The sequence below is a fragment of the Pempheris klunzingeri genome, chromosome 20 (genome assembly GCF_042242105.1).
Source record: "Pempheris klunzingeri isolate RE-2024b chromosome 20, fPemKlu1.hap1, whole genome shotgun sequence".
Classification (NCBI taxonomy): Eukaryota; Metazoa; Chordata; class Actinopteri; order Acropomatiformes; family Pempheridae; genus Pempheris; species Pempheris klunzingeri.
The window spans coordinates 338841-355798 of NC_092031.1; the positions used below are offsets into that span (position 1 = coordinate 338841).

Sequence of the window (16958 nt, forward strand, 5' to 3'; positions counted from 1 at the left end):
TATTTAACTAATAACCCAGGAAACCTTAAATAGACAGATTTTTGAACTGAGTCCGGTGGAACGATTTGTTAACAAGAAGTAAATTATCTGCATATTAATGAAGCAGGAGTTAATTAAGAAAAAAGGTGCTAACTGTACCAGAACAAAGAGAAACTGTAAATGAGTTTGGATGGAAGTTTTCTTCAGGTCTGAACTGATCAGCCAAGTTCCGATGCTAGCTGAGTTAGCATCCGGCTCGGCGCTAACAGAACTTCCGCTGGAAAACTCGTATTTTAAGCGCGAACCGGCCGGAGGAGACTCACGGTGAGCGGCCGTGTCCACCAGACTCCGCAGGCGGCTCTTCTCCGCCGTGTAGCTCAGGTTTAGATCCATGAACGCAGACATGATGCTGCTGCTGCCCGCTGCCCGCTGCCCTCCGGAACATGTGTGCAGCCGAACGGCATGATGGGAACTGTAGTAAACAACTGTAGGCTGCTGTTGACGTTACACTTACAGACATGTATATGGAAGATAATATCCTGTCTTAGTTAATATCACTTTAACGTTCAGTAACACAGTTATTACAACTTTAAGTAGCAATAAAAGTCAGATTTATGAATGGAGTTTGGAATGGAAAGAGGCGTTCAAGTGTTTGTAACTCAGTGGATTGATACCAACAAGCGTCTCACAGATTAGAAATAAGACAACTAACAGGTTTGATCATTATGAGAAGTGACGCATCTGAATCATAAGCGATTAATGGAAGTGAGTAATTCTCACACCGCAGTTTCCGGTGGGGGGCGGAAACACGTGCTGCAAAAATAACAGCGAAGAAGAAGAAGAAGGAAGAAGAAGGAAAAGTCCCAGAGGCTCCGTGAAGTGGGAGAGCAGCTGCAGGTGACACACACACACACACACACACACACACACACACACACACACACACACACACACACACACACACCTTCTCTTGCGGACCATTTGATACCAAACTCCAGTGAAGTCACTGCTGTGTTCCTCTGAACTGGACCAGTGATCCAGTGATCCAGTGAGACCTGCAGCTTCAGGAGCGTCTCACTCTCGTAGTAGATCTGTGCCAGGTTTCCAGAGGGGATCCGGGGAGTGTTCGTGGCCGTCCAGTCACAAGGTTGATCCCTCTAAGGGAGGGTTAAATCTATAAACAGCTGGACTTTTGGATCTAAGCACGGTCAGTTGGTCCCGATGGCGGCGCTAATCTAAAGGGTTCATCCTCTGAAGAGCAGGAACGTCTCCAGACTATTCACATCAGTCTGACCAGTCTCCTTGGTTCTCATCTGTATGCTAAGCTAGGCTAACAGTCTCCCCCTGCTCCCAGTCTGTGTCCTAAGCTAGGCTAACAGTCTCCCCCTGCTCCCAGTCTGTGTCCTAAGCTAGGCTAACAGTCTCCCCCTGCTCCCAGTCTGTATGCTAAGCTAGGCTAACAGTCTCCCCCTTCTCCCAGTCTTTGTGCTAAGCTACGCTAACAGTCTCCCCCCGCTCCCAGTCTTTGTGCTAAGCTAGGCTAAGAGTTTCCCCCCGCTCCCAGTCTTTGTGCTAAGCTAGGCTAAGAGTTTCCCCCCGCTCCCAGTCTTGGTGCTAAGCTAGGCTAACAGTCTCCCCCTGCTCCCAGTCTTTGTGCTAAGCTAGGCTAAGAGTTTCCCCCCCTCAGTCTTTGTGCTAAACTAGGCTAACAGTCTCCCCCCGCTCCCAGTCTTGGTGCTAAGCTAGGCTAACAGTCTCCCCCTGCTCCCAGTCTTGGTGCTAAGCTAGGCTAACAGTCTCCCCCTGCTCCCAGTCTTGGTGCTAAGCTAGGCTAACAGTCTCCCCCTGCTCCCAGTCTTGGTGCTAAGCTAGGCTAACAGTCTCCCTGTGTTACAGGCTCATGTGCTGTTTCCTGTCTGTAGGCAGCAGAACTGGTTCAGTCCGGTTCAGACGGACGGCCATGTTGGCGTCTCTGAAGATTGTCCGCTCTGCTACAAAATGTCCGCCGCCTCGCTTCTGCTCCAGCTTTGTCTCCAGGATGAGGTTCAGAAAGTGACTGGTTTAATGATCGATCGGTTGGTTGGTTGGTTAACTGATTGATTGATTGGTTGATTGATCCGTCCTCTCAGGTACGTGAACAGGCTGAAGGAGGATGATGAAGCGTGTGCTGCAGCGCTGCAGAACGGACACATCTTCCTGTTCCACCGCCTGTCTCCTCTGCTGCACCGCACCGAGCAGGGAACCCTCAGACCGCAGGCCTACAGAACATCAGGTACAGAACCCAGAACATCAGGTACAGAACTCCAGATGGAGACCCTCTTGGAACCTTGGTGTAGAACCCTATAGAACATTAGGTAGAGAACCTTGTACAGCTTTAGTGGAGAGCCATATAGAACCTCAGATATAGAAGCATGTAGAACCTCAGTTGGAGAACCTTGTAGAGCCTCAGAGGAGAACCTTTTAGAACTTCAGGTAGGAAGACTTGGAGAATTATATTGAACCCCAGAAAGAGAAGTTTGTAGGACATCAGGTGGAGAATCTTGTAGAACTTCGGGTGTAGAGCCTTTTAGAATCCTAGAGGACCTAGAACCATGTGGATTCTCAAATAGAGTACCTTGTAGAACCTCAGGAGGAGAACGCTAACCTGAGGCCATCCAGACCTCTGAGTTCTGTCCGTTGTGTTCCCAGAGCTGCAGTCGATCCTGGAGAGACTTGGGTCAGACGGATCCCTGCTGAAGGATTCGGTTCTGATTGGCTGTTCTGAACAGAACCAGACTCAGTTCTGTCTGGATGTCGGTAAGAACATGTCAAGAATCTGGGTCTGTGTCCCTGAATGCACCGGCCCACTCTGACTGTGGGTTCTCCGTGTTCTGGTCTGTGTCTGGTTCTGCAGGACACCTGGACCAGGCAGCACTAGAGGAAGTGTGTGAGGGAAACTTCATCGACCTGAGGAAGGCGTTCTTTCTCCTGACGGGAGCGGGGGCGCCCCTGGTGGCCAAGGTGAGTGACTACATCAACCCCTCCACCCGGCCTGGAGGCCGGTTCTGCTCCGGCTCTCTTTGGACCCTGATCTCCGCTGTGTCCCGCAGGCCCAGGCTCTGCTGCGCTGGCATCAAACCAGCGGCTTCTGTAGCGCCACGGGTCAGCCGACCCACCGCAACCAGGCAGGAAGTCAGAGGGTCTGCAGCAGCAACGGCATCATCTACTACCCCAAGGTAGGCCTGAACCAGGCCTGAACCAGGTCTGAACCAGGACTAAAACCAGATCTAAAACCAGGCCTGAACCAACACTGAACCAGGACTAAAACCAGGTCTAAAACCAGGACTAAACCACCTCTATCCTGGTCTCCAGATGTCTCCCGTGGTGATCGTCCTGGTGTCTGATGGGAAACGGTGTTTGTTGGGTAGACAGCCGTCGTTTCCTCGAGGGATGTACAGCGCTCTGGCCGGCTTCTGTGACATGGGTCAGTCACACCTGTCTGTCTGTCACACCTGTCTGTCTGTCTGTCAGTCAGTCACACCTGTCTGTCTGTCTGTCAGTCAGTCAGTCAGTCAGTCACACCTGTCTGTCTGCTTACCTGGTCTCTATATTCTATTGTGAAGAAATACCATGAACTGTCCTGTCTGTCTACCTGCCTGTCTACCTGCCTCAGGTGAGACCCTGGAGGAGACTCTGAGGCGGGAGGTGGCGGAGGAGGTGGGTCTGGAGGTCGTCTCCGCCTCCTACAGCTCCTCGCAGCACTGGCCGTTCCCCCACAGCTCCTTCATGCTGGGCTGCCACGCCTCCGTCAGCCCCGCCCACACTCAGGTGAGGATGCAGGTGTGTTTTGGGGGGGGGGGGGCGCTGGGCGTTCGGTCACGTGACCCGCTGCGCTGTCTGTCGTCCAGTTAAGCGTGGACCGCGGGGAGCTGGAGGACGCTCGCTGGTTCGGCCCGGAGGAGATCGGTGCCGCCCTGCAGGTGAAGACCCCCCCCAGGAGGGGCGACCCCCCCGCCCTCTGGCTTCCTCCTAAACACGCCATCGCCAACCGCCTCATCTGTGAGTGGGCGGGGCAGCGGCGAGGACGGGCGGTCATGTGACACCACGACACCCAGAGGGACGACTTCATAATGTTTGGAGGAGGAGTCCTGAGGCAGGCGGGTGAGACAGGCGGGTGAGGCAGGCGGGTGAGACAGACGGGTGGGTGAGGCAGACGGGTGTGGCAGGCGGGTGAGACAGACAGGCGGGTGAGACAGACGGGTGGGTGAGGCAGACGGGTGAGGCAGGCGGGTGAGACAGACGGGTGGGTGAGGCAGACGGGTGTGGCAGGCGGGTGAGACAGGCAGGTGGGTGAGGCAGACGGGTGTGGCAGGCGGGTGAGACAATAGGAAGTGAGTTGTTGTAGTCTGTCAGCTGCAGCAGCTCATGGACGACAACAAACACTCAGAGACACTGAACCAGTTTCAGACCAAACCCCCCCCCCCCCTCCTCTCCTCTCCTCTCCCCCTCCAGGCTGATAGAAAGCTCTAGAACAGCACTAAATGGCTCTTGCATGTTCACTGACTGAATGAACTGACAGACAGGAAGTACAAACACCTTTATTTAACATGGAGGAAGAACAGCTGCTCTCTGAGACACCACAGAAGAAGAGGAGGAGGAGGCGGAACTCTTCTTCACTGCTGTTTCTTCGTCTTCCTGCCGGCTGCTGGTTTCTTTCTGCTGTATTTTTCCTCCAATCGGCCAATCAGAGAGCAGAAGTCTGATTGACGGGCCGCCCCCCGCCTCTGAGGATACACACACACACACACACACACAGTCACACACACACACACACACACACACACAGTCACACACACAGTCACACACACACACAGTCACACACACACACACACACACACACACAGTCACACACACACACACACACACACACAGTCACACACACACACAGTCACACACACACACAGTCACACACACACAGTCACACACACACACAGTCACACACACACACAGTCACACACACACACAGTCACACACACACACACACACACACACAGTCACACACACACACAGTCACACACACACACAGTCACACACACACAGTCACACACACACAGTCACACACACACAGTCACACACACACATACAGCAGTGAACATTCAGCCACATCTGGAATAAAATTTATATAAATCTGTATTTTAGTTTGAGTGTTTCTCATTAAACCAAGTCATCAGTGAATTTAACAACTGAACCACAGAAACATGGTGTGTGTGTGTGTGTGTGTGTGTGTGTGTGTGTGTGTGTGTGTGTGTGTGTGTGTGTGTGTGTGTGTGTGTGTGCCTGTCTGTCAGACCTTGATGGCTGTCTGTCTGCCGTCCCCCTCCAGGCTGAGCTCCTCCTTCAGCCGCTCTGACTGAGCACGCTCAGTGTCCGCCTGCACACACACAGAGCTGGTGATGTCACAGCAGTACAGAGTGACATCACTCAATCGATTCATCGATCAATCGATTGACGGTTTCGCCCACCTTGCGTTTGCGTGCCGCCTTCTTCGTGTCGCTCTCGTGGGTGAACGCTCTCAGAGCCGGCAGGTCGCCATCGTCGATGGCCTCCTGCAGAGACATTAACGTCACAGATCAGACAGAGCTTTTACTTTGAAAAACTGACGTCCAGCTGAGCTTCCTGTCAGCTGCTACCTGCAGGATGCTTCTGATTCGCGGTTCGTCCTCCGGTCCAGCGCACACGGCGGCGTCCATGATCCGAGTGATGTCTCCGCCACAGTCGCCGTAGAGACGCAGCAGGTGGAGGCGCTCCTCCTCTGAACCTCTGTAGGTGGACTCGAAGTGTCGGACGTCCTGCAGGCTGATCTGAGACAGAGAGGCCTTCATGACACTCCGTAAACCAGGGTTAGTTCAGATCTGCAGTAAAATTTGTGTTTTTGTGAATGGAGTCTGGTGGCTTTGAACAGAGCAATATAACCTTTAACAGCCATTATATCACTCTCTTTAAACACACCAGACTCAATTCAGGAAAACATTAATTTTATGTCAGGTCTGAACTAACTGGTTTAACACCAAAGTCAAACTAACGAACCAGTTGAGGCCTGTGTTCTGTGAGCTAAAATGACTACTTTTGTCATTGGAGTCTGTCAAAGTGTGTGTGTGTGTGTTACTTTAGGAAACAGCAGCCTCCAGTATTCATCCCAGTCACGTTCTTGTTTCAGAGAGTCCGACTCTTCGTCGATGATGCCCTGCTCGTCATACACAGCTCGCTGCTCGGCGTCGCTCAGCACAGCATACGCCTTCCCTAGAGTCTAGAAAAAAAACAGCAGACACTGAAGTACACACCGTTGGCACTATGCTGCATTCAGGTGATGTGGGAGAGATGGGAACAAATATGCAGAAACAAGAATTATTTCATTTGTAGTTAAGAGTTAAATACAGTCATTAACATTATTACATTTCAAATCAATTAAATGTCAAAATAAGAAATCTGCTTTGAATATTTGATCTTCAAAATATATCCGTGCAAAACGTGAAGGGGTCAAAATGAAGAAAAGTCTGATTTCTGTTCTTTGCTTCTGATGCAGAAAACGTTTTAAAAGTTGCGTAACATCAACCTGATAAGTGTTTATAGAAAAGTATGGCAAAGTTTTAAGAGGAAGGAAATATAAATATTAATATTATAAATGATAAATTCAGAAAATACTGAATCATGTTGATGTAATGTGGTCATAATGACAAATATTCAGTAATTCTGGTGAGTTTGTTGTTTTTAAACCTGAATCTTAATCGTGTCTGAACGAGGAGAAGATTCTTTTTGTTTAACGACAAACAGCCGTAATATTGGTCAAACACACTAAACCAAACTAACCCTCTAAAAAGTAGTGTTCGGTTCCAGTCCAGGACTTCCAGACTGTGTGTTCAAGGCCTCTACGGACCCATCTGTCCTGGCGTGGTTTAAGAAGCTGGCCGTTATATCGCTGTCTGCAAACACACCAGACTCCATTCACAAAAACACTGATTTTATTTCAAACTGACCCTAAAAACACCAGTCACACAATAACACAGTCAAATGAACCGGGTGAGGCCTGTGTGCTGTGAGTTAAAATCACTGCTTTTGTCAATGGAGTCTGGTGTGTTTGAACAGAGCGACATGTTTCCATAATTCGATACCACCATAGACATAAAAATGGGGCCCTGGTTGAAATACGTGGACTCCTGACTGACCTGGAACCTGGCGGTGGCCTGCTGGTCTTCGGGTGCACGGTCTGGATGAACCTTCAGGGAGTTTTTGTAGTAACCCCTCCGGACCTCGGTCTCCGAGGACGAGCGCTTCACACCCAGAACCTCATACAGGTCTGAGGACCCAAACAGCTCCTGACAGTCGTCAAGCAGACCCATTGTCCCTCTGAGACACACACACACACACACACACACACCACAGGTTACACAGTGCAGAAACCAGGTCCCCTGAAAGTACTAAAGATCTGAACACAGAAACTAGACAGAAGTGACCTCGGCACACGTCTTTCTGCGACCAACATCTCTAAATGTAATGTAAGACCGAGGAAATCCACCTGGAAACAACCCTTTTTATTCCAAAAGATTCCTTCATTAACACAGAACGATGCAATCGGAGTCTATTTGTACGGAGAAAATGGAAAAATCAGCCTGGAAACACTGATGGCACAAATTAGAGACAAAATCTATAAAAAAGATGAAAACCAAATACTTGTGGACAGAATTCTGTGTTCAGGTGGTGGAGCGGTGTTCCATCGGTGAGCTGGCTGCATTTCTGATGCATTTAATGTCACATTAGTTCATTAATGAGTCTTTTCTTTATTCCTCTGTTTATTTTTGACCTGAGATCACTATGGCAACTGGAAAAGCCCTAGCAACCATCCAGGTGACCTCCGCACCTGTCGGAACTACCTGCTGCTAACAAAGCACTGATAACGTGGAGATGAGTCAGGAAGGACCAGTGAACGCCTCAGGACCAGTCTGATGTTCCACTGATGCTCCACAGCGCCGACACATTATTCTGTCCACTGTCCACATTATTCTGTCCACTGTCCACATTATTCTGTCCACATTATTCTGTCCACTGTTCACATTATTCTGTCCACTGTTCACATTATTCTGTCCACTGTCCACATTATTCTGTCCACATTATTCTGTCCACTGTTCACATTATTCTGTCCACATTATTCTGTCCACTGTCCGCATTATTCTGTCCACTGTTCACATTATTCTGTCCACTGTTCACATTATTCTGTCCACATTATTCTGTCCACTGTCCACATTATTCTGTCCACATTATTCTGTCCACTGTTCACATTATTCTGTCCACATTATTCTGTCCACTGTTCACATTATTCTGTCCACTGTTCACATTATTCTGTCCACTGTCCACATTATTCTGTCCACTGTCCACATTATTCTGTCCACTGTTCACATTATTCTGTCCACATTATTCTGTCCACTGTCCGCATTATTCTGTCCACTGTTCACATTATTCTGTCCACTGTCCACATTATTCTGTCCACTGTTCACATTATTCTGTCCACATTATTCTGTCCACTGTTCACATTATTCTGTCCACATTATTCTGTCCACTGTTCACATTATTCTGTCCACATTATTCTGTCCACTGTCCACATTATTCTGTCCACTGTTCACATTATTCTGTCCACTGTCCGCATTATTCTGTCCACTGTTCACATTATTCTGTCCACTGTCCACATTATTCTGTCCACTGTTCACATTATTCTGTCCACATTATTCTGTCCACTGTCCGCATTATTCTGTCCACTGTTCACATTATTCTGTCCACTGTTCACATTATTCTGTCCACATTATTCTGTCCACTGTCCACATTATTCTGTCCACTGTCCACATTATTCTGTCCGCATTATTCTGTCCACTGTTCACATTATTCTGTCCACATTATTCTGTCCACTGTTCACATTATTCTGTCCACATTATTCTGTCCACTGTTCACATTATTCTGTCCACATTATTCTGTCCACTGTTCACATTATTCTGTCCACTGTCCACATTATTCTGTCCGCATTATTCTGTCCACTGTTCACATTATTCTGTCCACATTATTCTGTCCACTGTTCACATTATTCTGGCCACATTATTCTGTCCACTGTTCACATTATTCTGTCCACTGTCCACATTATTCTGTCCACTGTCCACAGGTCCTGTCCCTCAGTCTACTGCCCTCCTGCCCGCTGAGTTGTGACGCCTGCCGACGTCACCTGTGCGTAAAGGCGCAGCTGTGTCTCACCTGAGCGCAGCGTGTCGTCGTTCTGCCGCTGTCACTCTGAAAGTGCGTCACATTATCGCGACAGCGCTGAGAATCAACATGCTGGTCGTCCTGTAGGAGTCCAGTGTGTGTGTTCAGGTATCGATGAGACATCCGTGTGTGACTGATTACATGATGGACTGGGAGCGATCAGTTAAACCGGAAACTGTTTCCGGCTGGACCGGAAGACACTTCAGAAGCACTTCCGGTATCTCCAGTCTTCAGCAGTGTGTTGATGTTTACACGTGTGGAAGTCTGTGGTTCTTCTTCTGGTTTCCCTCATTTTGTCTCAGAACAACAACGATACGCCGCCGCAGCAGCTGATGTGCAGCTGGGTAACACTAGCCGGTGTTAGCATTAGCTGGTTAGCATTAGCCGGTGTTAGCACTAGCCGGTTAGCATTAGCTGGTTAGCATTAGCCGGTGCCCAGCAGGCAGGATGAGCTCCTCCGTGGACCTGCACACGCAGCTGGCCACCGTCATGGAGTCTCTGGTCCACGCCACCGTGGCCGAGCTGAAGAAGCTGGAGGACCGCCTGGTGGTCCGGACCGGGAGGACCGGGAGCGGCGCCGGAGAGGAGGCGGACAGCCGGGAGAAGATGGTGAGGAGGTCCTGGTCCTGGTCCTGGTCCTGGTCCTGGTCCTGGTCCTGGGTGATATGTTAAACGTGTCTTTGTTTCGTGTTGATTAAGGTTTAAATGAACTTCTCAGTTTAAATGTAGTTACTTTGAATGTCTCAGTGTTTCCTTGGTAGAAATGAGTTGTTTCACTTTAATTACTTTTATTCAGATCAATAAACACTCAGATCAATAAACACTCAGATCAATAAACACTCAGATCAATAGATACTCAGATCAATAAACACTCAGATCAATAAATACTCAGCAGATCAATATGTTTAGATTTCGATCCAGTGAAGGAGAAACAATAAGAACTGAAGAGGATCCATCAGCAGCTTTAATTCAGGTTTAGAAAAGTTTGGAGTCCAGCAGTACACCTGTATGACATCCCATAATAACACTGCAGCAGTACACCTGTATGACATCCCATAATAACACTGCAGCAGTACACCTGTATGACATCCCATAATAACACTGCAGCAGTACACCTGTATGACATCCCATAATAACACTGCAGCAGTACACCTGTATGACATCCCATAATAACACTGATGCGTCCTGGGTGAGGCTCTGGCGCTCACCATGGAAACAGTCGGTGTCTCCGTCACACGTGGAGCAGAAACAGCCTGAGGAGGCCTCTGGTGATGCGTTCAGGGACCGGTGGTGTTCCTGCTCTTCCTTCGACTGATGTGAAAGAATCACTGTGATAATTCAGAGTCTTTCTGCTTAAAGTCACTCATCTGGTTTAGTTCTGGGTGTCGGAGCTCCTCCACGTCTGACCGTGTCCCTGTCCCTGTCCGTGTCCGTGTCCCTGTCCCTGTCCCTGTCCCTGTCCGTGTCCCTGTCCCTGTCCCTGTCCCTGTCCCTGTCCCTGTCCGTGTCCCTGTCCGTGTCCCTGTCCCTGTCCCTGTCCCTGTCCCTGTCCCTGTCCCTGTCCCTGTCCGTGTCCCTGTCCGTGTCCCTGTCCCTGTCCCTGTCCGTGTCCCTGTCCGTGTCCGTGTCCCTGTCCCTGTCCCTGTCCGTGTCCCTGTCCGTGTCCCTGTCCCTGTCCCTGTCCGTGTCCCTGTCCGTGTCCGTGTCCCTGTCCCTGTCCGTGTCCCTGTCCCTGTCCCTGTCCCTGTCCGTGTCCGTGTCCCTGTCCCTGTCCGTGTCCCTGTCCCTGTCCCTGTCCCTGTCCGTGTCCCTGTCCGTGTCCGTGTCCCTGTCCCTGTCCGTGTCCCTGTCCCTGTCCCTGTCCCTGTCCGTGTCCCTGTCCGTGTCCGTGTCCCTGTCCGTGTCCCTGTCCGTGTCCCTGTCCGTGTCCGTGTCCCTGTCCCTGTCCGTGTCCCTGTCCGTGTCCGTGTCCCTGTCCCTGTCCCTGTCCGTGTCCCTGTCCCTGTCCCTGTCCCTGTCCGTGTCCCTGTCCGTGTCCCTGTCCCTGTCCCTGTCCGTGTCCCTGTCCGTGTCCGTGTCCCTGTCCCTGTCCCTGTCCGTGTCCCTGTCCGTGTCCCTGTCCCTGTCCCTGTCCGTGTCCGTGTCCCTGTCCCTGTCCGTGTCCCTGTCCGTGTCCGTGTCCCTGTCCCTGTCCCTGTCCGTGTCCCTGTCCCTGTCCCTGTCCCTGTCCGTGTCCCTGTCCGTGTCCCTGTCCCTGTCCCTGTCCGTGTCCCTGTCCGTGTCCCTGTCCCTGTCCCTGTCCCTGTCCCTGTCCGTGTCCCTGTCCCTGTCCCTGTCCCTGTCCCTGTCCGTGTCCGTGTCCCTGTCCCTGTCCCTGTCCGTGTCCCTGTCCCTGTCCCTGTCCCTGTCCCTGTCCGTGTCCGTGTCCCTGTCCCTGTCCCTGTCCGTGTCCCTGTCCCTGTCCGTGTCCCTGTCCCTGTCCCTGTCCCTGTCCCTGTCCCTGTCCCTGTCCGTGTCCCTGTCCCTGTCCCTGTCCCTGTCCCTGTCCGTGTCCGTGTCCCTGTCCCTGTCCCTGTCCCTGTCCGTGTCCGTGTCCCTGTCCCTGTCCCTGTCCGTGTCCCTGTCCCTGTCCCTGTCCCTGTCCCTGTCCGTGTCCCTGTCCCTGTCCGTGTCCCTGTCCCTGTCCCTGTCCCTGTCCCTGTCCGTGTCCCTGTCCCTGTCCCTGTCCCTGTCCCTGTCCCTGTCCGTGTCCCTGTCCCTGTCCCTGTCCCTGTCCCTGTCCCTGTCCCTGTCCCTGTCCCTGTCCCTGTCCCTGTCCCTGTCCCTGTCCCCGTCCCCGTCCCCGTCCCCGTCCCCGTCCCCGTCCGTGTCCCTGTCCCCGTCCCCGTCCCCGTCCCCGTCCCCGTCCCCGTCCCCGTCCCTGTCCGTGTCCGTGTCCCTGTCAGGTGCTGTTTGCGTCCGTCATGGAGACTCTGGGGAACGAGGCTCTGGGGAAGATCATGAACATCGTGGACGAAGCCAAACTGCTGCTGGAGCTGGAGTCCAGGAGAGCCGCCAAGAGGCCGCACACCAGCGTCCTCAACGTCCTCGGCAACGCACGCGTGGGTACGTATGTGGGTTAGCCCCGCCCCCGCCGCTCAAACCCACCAATCGGGAAAGCGGCTCTGTGATGATGTCATACTAACGCGAGGTGTGATCTGTCCGTCGCAGAGATCGAGCACTCGTACGGCGTCCGGCCGGAGAACCCCACCTCGCACGGGTCCACTCAGGTAAGACCTCACCTGCCCGCCCTCCTGCTCAGTGGTGAGGCGTTCACTGACCTGACTGTGGCTTCCGTACGTCGTATCTCAGCAGACCAAACAGGAGGACGAGGAGGCTGAAAAACCGGTTGTCCTGGCGGTCACCGTTAAAGATGAACACGGAAACATCAACCTGGGCGCCATCGCAGAGCGTGAGCCCCCGACCGATATGTCACATCACTATCAATCAATATCAGATCAATGTCTGCCGTCTGATAACTGCTACTTCCTCCGTCTCTTTCAAATTTAAAGCATAATGGGACTGAGTGTACTTTCTTTGCTGGCAGGCTTTTATTTTTATTTTGAAACGTTGACAGGAAGTGTATTGTCCAGCTGCCCTGGAGGTGTTAACTTCCTCTAAGGACCCATCTGTCCTGGTGTGGTTTAAGAAGCCGGCCGTTATATCGCTGTCTGCAAACACACCAGACTCCATTCACAAAAACACTGATTTTATTTCAAACTGACCCTGGGCTGTGTGCTGTGAGCTAAAATCACTGCTTTAGTCTGGTGTGTGTGCTGTTTGTGGTTAAACCAAAAGGATCTTCCAGGTCTCTCTCTGTAGGGATCCTTTCCATGATGCTGCCAGAATAATAATCTGAGGTGATCTACTGGACCGATTCCAACCGTTTCGTCACTTCAGATTAAAAGTATCACTAAATAAGAAGAAAATCTTCTGCTGCTCCAACACCGTTTCATCCACCATTTTCCTCGTCTGTGAAGGCTTTTATTTCACCCATAATGCATTGCATGATCGGCCATCTGAGTCGACGTGACATCACTTAGTCATAGTTGATGCTTTCATGCGGCTGCTCCGGATGTGGTTAGCTTAGCACAAAGACTGGAGGTGGAGGGAAACTGCTAGCGTAGCTCAGAGTCTCGGCTTACCTGAGCCACACACACACCTGTCCTCTCTCTCCGCTTGTTCACCGGATGTTAATAAAGTTGTGTTTGTCCTCCAGGAGCTCAGGCGGAGGCCGAGCCGCCGACCACCGACCTCCAGCAGCAGGAAGCGCCCGGCGGCCCGGAGTTCGTCCTGCAGAGCGTCACGTGGAAGTACTTCATGTGCACGGCGTGCGGCAAGTCCTTCACGTCTCAGAGCAACCTCAAGTCTCACTACCGCATCCACACGGGCGAGAAGCCGTTCAGCTGCGGCGTGTGCGGCCGCGCCTTCCGTCAGAGGCGGAGCCTGCAGAACCACGCCAGGACGCACACGGGCGAGCGGCCCTACGCCTGCGCGCAGTGCGGCAAGTGTTTCTCCACACAGACGCAGCTCAAGACGCACGCCATCATCCACACTGGGGAGAAGCCGCACGGCTGCCAGGTGTGCGGCCGCCGCTTCAACCTGGTGCAGAACCTGCACCGCCACGAGCACACGCACACCGGCAAGAAGATCTTCGTGTGCGGCGTCTGCGGGAAGGGCTTCACCCGCGCCGTCACGCTCAAAACGCACGAGCTCATCCACAGCGGACAGAAGCCCCTGAAGTGCGAGCACTGCCCCAAAGCCTTCCGCCACGCCGTCAACCTCAGGAACCACCAGAAGATCCACAGCGGCGTGCGGCCCTTCAGCTGCGACCTCTGCGGGAAGAGCTTCCGCCAGTCGGTCAACCTGAAGATCCACCGCAGGATCCACACCGGCGAGCGGCCGTTCGGCTGCCAGGAGTGCGGAAAGACGTTCAGCCAGCAGAGCAGCCTGATCTCGCACGGCCGCACGCACTCCACCGAGCGGCCGTTCGGCTGCGGCGCCTGCGACAAGACGTTCAACAACGCCAACAGCCTGAAGTTGCACCTGCGCGTCCACACCGGGGAGAAGCCGTACGCCTGCGACATCTGCGGCAAGACCTTCAGCCAGGGCAGCCACCTCCGGACGCACAAGAGGCACATCCACGCCGGCGGCAAGCAGTACATCTGCGACAGGTGTGGGAAGAGGTACTCGGACCAGCGCAACCTGAAGCTGCACAAGTGCAGCTACGCATGAACCTGACCGGCGGCCATGATTGATGAATGTTATTAATCCGTGTTCTGGGGGGGGGGGTTTAACCAATCACAGCTAACGTGTGCTGACGAGGACGGGGCCTCTGGTTCAGCTCATAATTTGTCATTAGGTGAAGTTGAAACCTGATTGGTTCCCAGTTTTGGTCCAGTCGGGTGAAACACTACACTACCCATGAGCCTTGTGGTCGTTGCCATGGAGACTGAGCCTGGCGCTGTGCTTTTTCAGGTCTCCTCGCTGAAAATAAGCCCCGCCCACTGAAACACTGTGCTCTGATTGGTTGATTATGTGAATTATGCTGCTTCTAATTTAGTTGAAGGTATTTTTCATTTGTTTGGGAAATAAACTGTAACTTCTGGAGACGAAGCCTTAAAGGGACAGTTCAACATTTATGATCACGTAACCTCTGATCCAGAAGCCATCCAATCACAATACGTCTAACGTGATGACATCATCGGTATGTTTCAACAAACAATAACAAAAACTCTATTTTACATAAAAATGTTTATTAAAAATAAATTTTTACACAAAATGTATAAATGAACTTTTTTATTGTGGTTAAAAGGAAACAAGTGACGACCAAACAAAAGAAGTCTTTTTGAGAAATAAACCAAATTTCTGGACATTTTTTTCCAGAAATGAAAAGAAAAGCTTTGAATACATTTTAAAAAGAGATTTGAGATGTTAGATGATATATTTGATGTTAACGTCATATTTTAGTCCAGTTGGATAATTTAAAATATTTCACTGACGTAGAAACGTCATAATCCTCGGTAATCCCTCTGACGTCAGGCTGACGTCGCCCTATGTCACCTGACCATCATCACGGCGCCTCACGAGCTCACCTGTCAGCGCCGGGGATGAGAGCCGGGCAGAGCGTCTCCGTGTCCCGGTATGACGCTCCGCGGGACCCCGCTGCCTGTTCACCGAGGAGGAGGAGCCGCAGCCCGGCCTGTCTGCCCCGAGCAGCGCGGAGAGGAGAGCTACCGACAAGCCACCGACATCTACACCGGAAACCAGTGGGGCACACCTTCGAAATAAAACAAGACCGGAAAGCAGCGAGTGTACTTTCAGAATAAAAGGTGGAACATTACAACAAAATAAAATCTGCTGTTAAAATGGATGACGGGAACCTTTCAGAATAAAGCTCACTGTCAGAGTGACATGGAAGGAAGTGATGATGCGTCCTCTCCACCGGAGACGGGAAACGAGTCCTCGCCACGTCATCATCATCATCGCCCCTCCTCCTCTGCTGATGTCATCGCCCAAGGTCGTCAGCAGGTCATGCCCGCCTGCCCCAGGTCAGATTACGGCCCCCCAGGATCAATCGGTTGCTGCTCTGACAGCGGGGATCCAGGTGACAATCAGGGGGCGGGGCTCCACCTCCACCTGGGAGATGATGTCACTCAGACAGGCAGGACCAGACCAGGCGCGGCGGTGAACTGTGGGTCGGCGTGCTCAGACGGCGAGGGGTCAAAGGTCAACCGCCGTCACGGCCTGGATGGTGACGGCCGATGTGGGGGCGGGGCTGCTGGAGGCGATGAACGCACCTCCTCTGCACCGCCGAAGGTCTCTCAGGTAGACGTAGACCCAGCGACCCCCCCCTCAGACTGCGACTCAGACACACCGGAGGGGGGCGTGACCTCTGACCTGCCGGAGGTCAGCTGTGATGATGACGCCTTCATCGTGGGCGACCTGCGGCCCCCCGCCAACGCCGCCGTCTCCAGAAACACGTATGAGTGCAGCCGCAGGCAGAGCGACCCGGATCAGCTGATCCTGGACGGAGGAGGAGCCGAGTCCGAGCTCCAGTCCAGGAGGCCGGGCATCGTAGAGTACTTCAGCAGGTAAACCAACACCTGATTCATACCTGATCAATACCTGATCAATACCTGATCAATACCTGATCCACTCCTGATCAATACCTGATCCACTCCTGATCAATACCTGATCAATACCTGATCAATACCTGATCAATACCTCTCTCTCTGCAGCAGGAAGCAGTGCTCCGTCAGTCAGACTCTTCCCGGCTGGAAGCTGTTTGGTAAAATTCCTCCTAAACAGAGTTCATCCAAACACGCCGAGATCATCCAGCAGGTACCTCCACCTGTCCTCCACCTGTCCTCCACCTGTCCTCCATCACTCCTCCACCTGTCCTCCACCTGTCCTCCATCACTCCTCCACCTGTCCTCCATCACTCCTCCACCTGTCCCCCACCTGTCCTCCACCTGTCCTCCATCACTCCTCCACCTGTCCTCCATCACTCCTCCACCTCTCCCCCACCTGTCCTCCACCTGTCCTCCACCTCTCCTCCACCTGTCTGATAGGCTGTTTTCCTGCATCTCGGCCACGCCCATGCTGAGCAGGAACAGGAAGTGGAGTCAGGTGAGTCAGCTGACTGTCAGGCGATCGCT

General features: G+C 52.3%; 5 protein-coding genes across 12 annotated transcripts in view; 2 read left to right on the plus strand and 3 right to left on the minus strand.

Moving 5' to 3' along the window:
- rpp30 (ribonuclease P/MRP 30 subunit) overlaps positions 1-413 on the minus strand; it is a 7159-nt gene extending 6746 nt beyond the window's left edge. For all 4 annotated transcript variants that reach the window (XM_070852404.1, XM_070852403.1, XM_070852405.1 and 1 more), the window contains exon 1: positions 303-413. In XM_070852404.1, coding sequence (XP_070708505.1) covers positions 303-384 — 82 coding nt within the window. In that variant the 5' untranslated portion in view covers positions 385-413. The remainder of the gene's footprint in view (positions 1-302) is intronic.
- lipf (lipase, gastric) overlaps positions 1-16958 on the minus strand; it is a 133015-nt gene that overhangs the window by 66244 nt on the left and 49813 nt on the right. The gene's annotated exons all lie outside the window — the stretch shown is intronic.
- nudt13 (nudix (nucleoside diphosphate linked moiety X)-type motif 13) lies at positions 847-5149 on the plus strand. Of its 3 annotated transcripts, XR_011585763.1 has the most exons (10): positions 1177-1186; positions 1902-2022; positions 2109-2251; positions 2668-2775; positions 2873-2979; positions 3069-3194; positions 3331-3442; positions 3632-3786; positions 3867-4119; positions 4471-5149. XR_011585763.1 is itself a non-coding variant. In XM_070852453.1 (9 exons), the coding sequence occupies exons 2-9, from the start codon at positions 1940-1942 to the stop codon at positions 4056-4058; spliced, it is 1026 nt and encodes a 341-aa protein (XP_070708554.1). In that variant the 5' UTR covers positions 847-876; positions 1902-1939; the 3' UTR covers positions 4059-5149. The 3 variants fall into 3 exon arrangements, 2 of the variants coding, with proteins under 2 accessions (XP_070708554.1, XP_070708553.1); XM_070852453.1 differs by lacking the exon at positions 1177-1186 and adding an exon at positions 847-876 and having other exon boundaries at positions 3867-5149; XM_070852452.1 differs by having other exon boundaries at positions 3867-5149.
- Positions 4541-9407, minus strand: LOC139220373 (dnaJ homolog subfamily C member 9-like). Its single transcript, XM_070852454.1, has 7 exons — positions 9250-9407; positions 7182-7362; positions 6125-6265; positions 5649-5819; positions 5481-5564; positions 5309-5389; positions 4541-4742 (listed from the first exon to the last, which is right to left on the minus strand). The coding sequence occupies exons 2-7, from the start codon at positions 7353-7355 to the stop codon at positions 4632-4634; spliced, it is 762 nt and encodes a 253-aa protein (XP_070708555.1). The 5' UTR covers positions 7356-7362; positions 9250-9407; the 3' UTR covers positions 4541-4631.
- On the plus strand, positions 9615-15026 carry LOC139220381 (zinc finger protein 135). Of its 3 annotated transcripts, XM_070852464.1 has the most exons (6): positions 9615-9804; positions 9844-9867; positions 12204-12363; positions 12469-12527; positions 12610-12709; positions 13517-15026. In XM_070852464.1, exons 1-6 carry the CDS (start codon positions 9706-9708, stop codon positions 14530-14532), a joined length of 1458 nt encoding a protein of 485 aa, XP_070708565.1. In that variant the 5' UTR covers positions 9615-9705; the 3' UTR covers positions 14533-15026. The 3 variants fall into 3 exon arrangements, with proteins under 3 accessions (XP_070708565.1, XP_070708563.1, XP_070708564.1); XM_070852462.1 differs by having other exon boundaries at positions 9615-9867; XM_070852463.1 differs by having other exon boundaries at positions 9615-9867; positions 12613-12709.

Bases quoted from the DNA above. Each gene is read 5' to 3' on its own strand.
- nudt13 (XM_070852453.1), top strand. From the start codon at position 1,940: ATGTTGGCGTCTCTGAAGATTGTCCGCTCTGCTACAAAATGTCCGCCG. The intron at 2,023-2,108 runs GTTCAGAAAGTG...CCGTCCTCTCAG, and splicing joins AGCTTTGTCTCCAGGATGAG to GTACGTGAACAGGCTGAAGG. The intron at 3,787-3,866 runs GTGAGGATGCAG...TCTGTCGTCCAG, and splicing joins TCAGCCCCGCCCACACTCAG to TTAAGCGTGGACCGCGGGGA.
- LOC139220381 (XM_070852462.1), top strand. From the start codon at position 9,706: ATGAGCTCCTCCGTGGACCTGCACACGCAGCTGGCCACCGTCATGGAG. The intron at 9,868-12,203 runs GTGAGGAGGTCC...TGTCCCTGTCAG, and splicing joins CGGACAGCCGGGAGAAGATG to GTGCTGTTTGCGTCCGTCAT. The intron at 12,710-13,516 runs GTGAGCCCCCGA...TTTGTCCTCCAG, and splicing joins CCTGGGCGCCATCGCAGAGC to GAGCTCAGGCGGAGGCCGAG.
- LOC139220373 (XM_070852454.1), bottom strand. From the start codon at position 7,355: ATGGGTCTGCTTGACGACTGTCAGGAGCTGTTTGGGTCCTCAGACCTG. The intron at 5,565-5,648 runs GTAGCAGCTGAC...ATGTCTCTGCAG, and splicing joins GAATCAGAAGCATCCTGCAG to GAGGCCATCGACGATGGCGA. The intron at 4,743-5,308 runs GTCTGACAGACA...GTGTATCCTCAG, and splicing joins GCAGACAGACAGCCATCAAG to AGGCGGGGGGCGGCCCGTCA.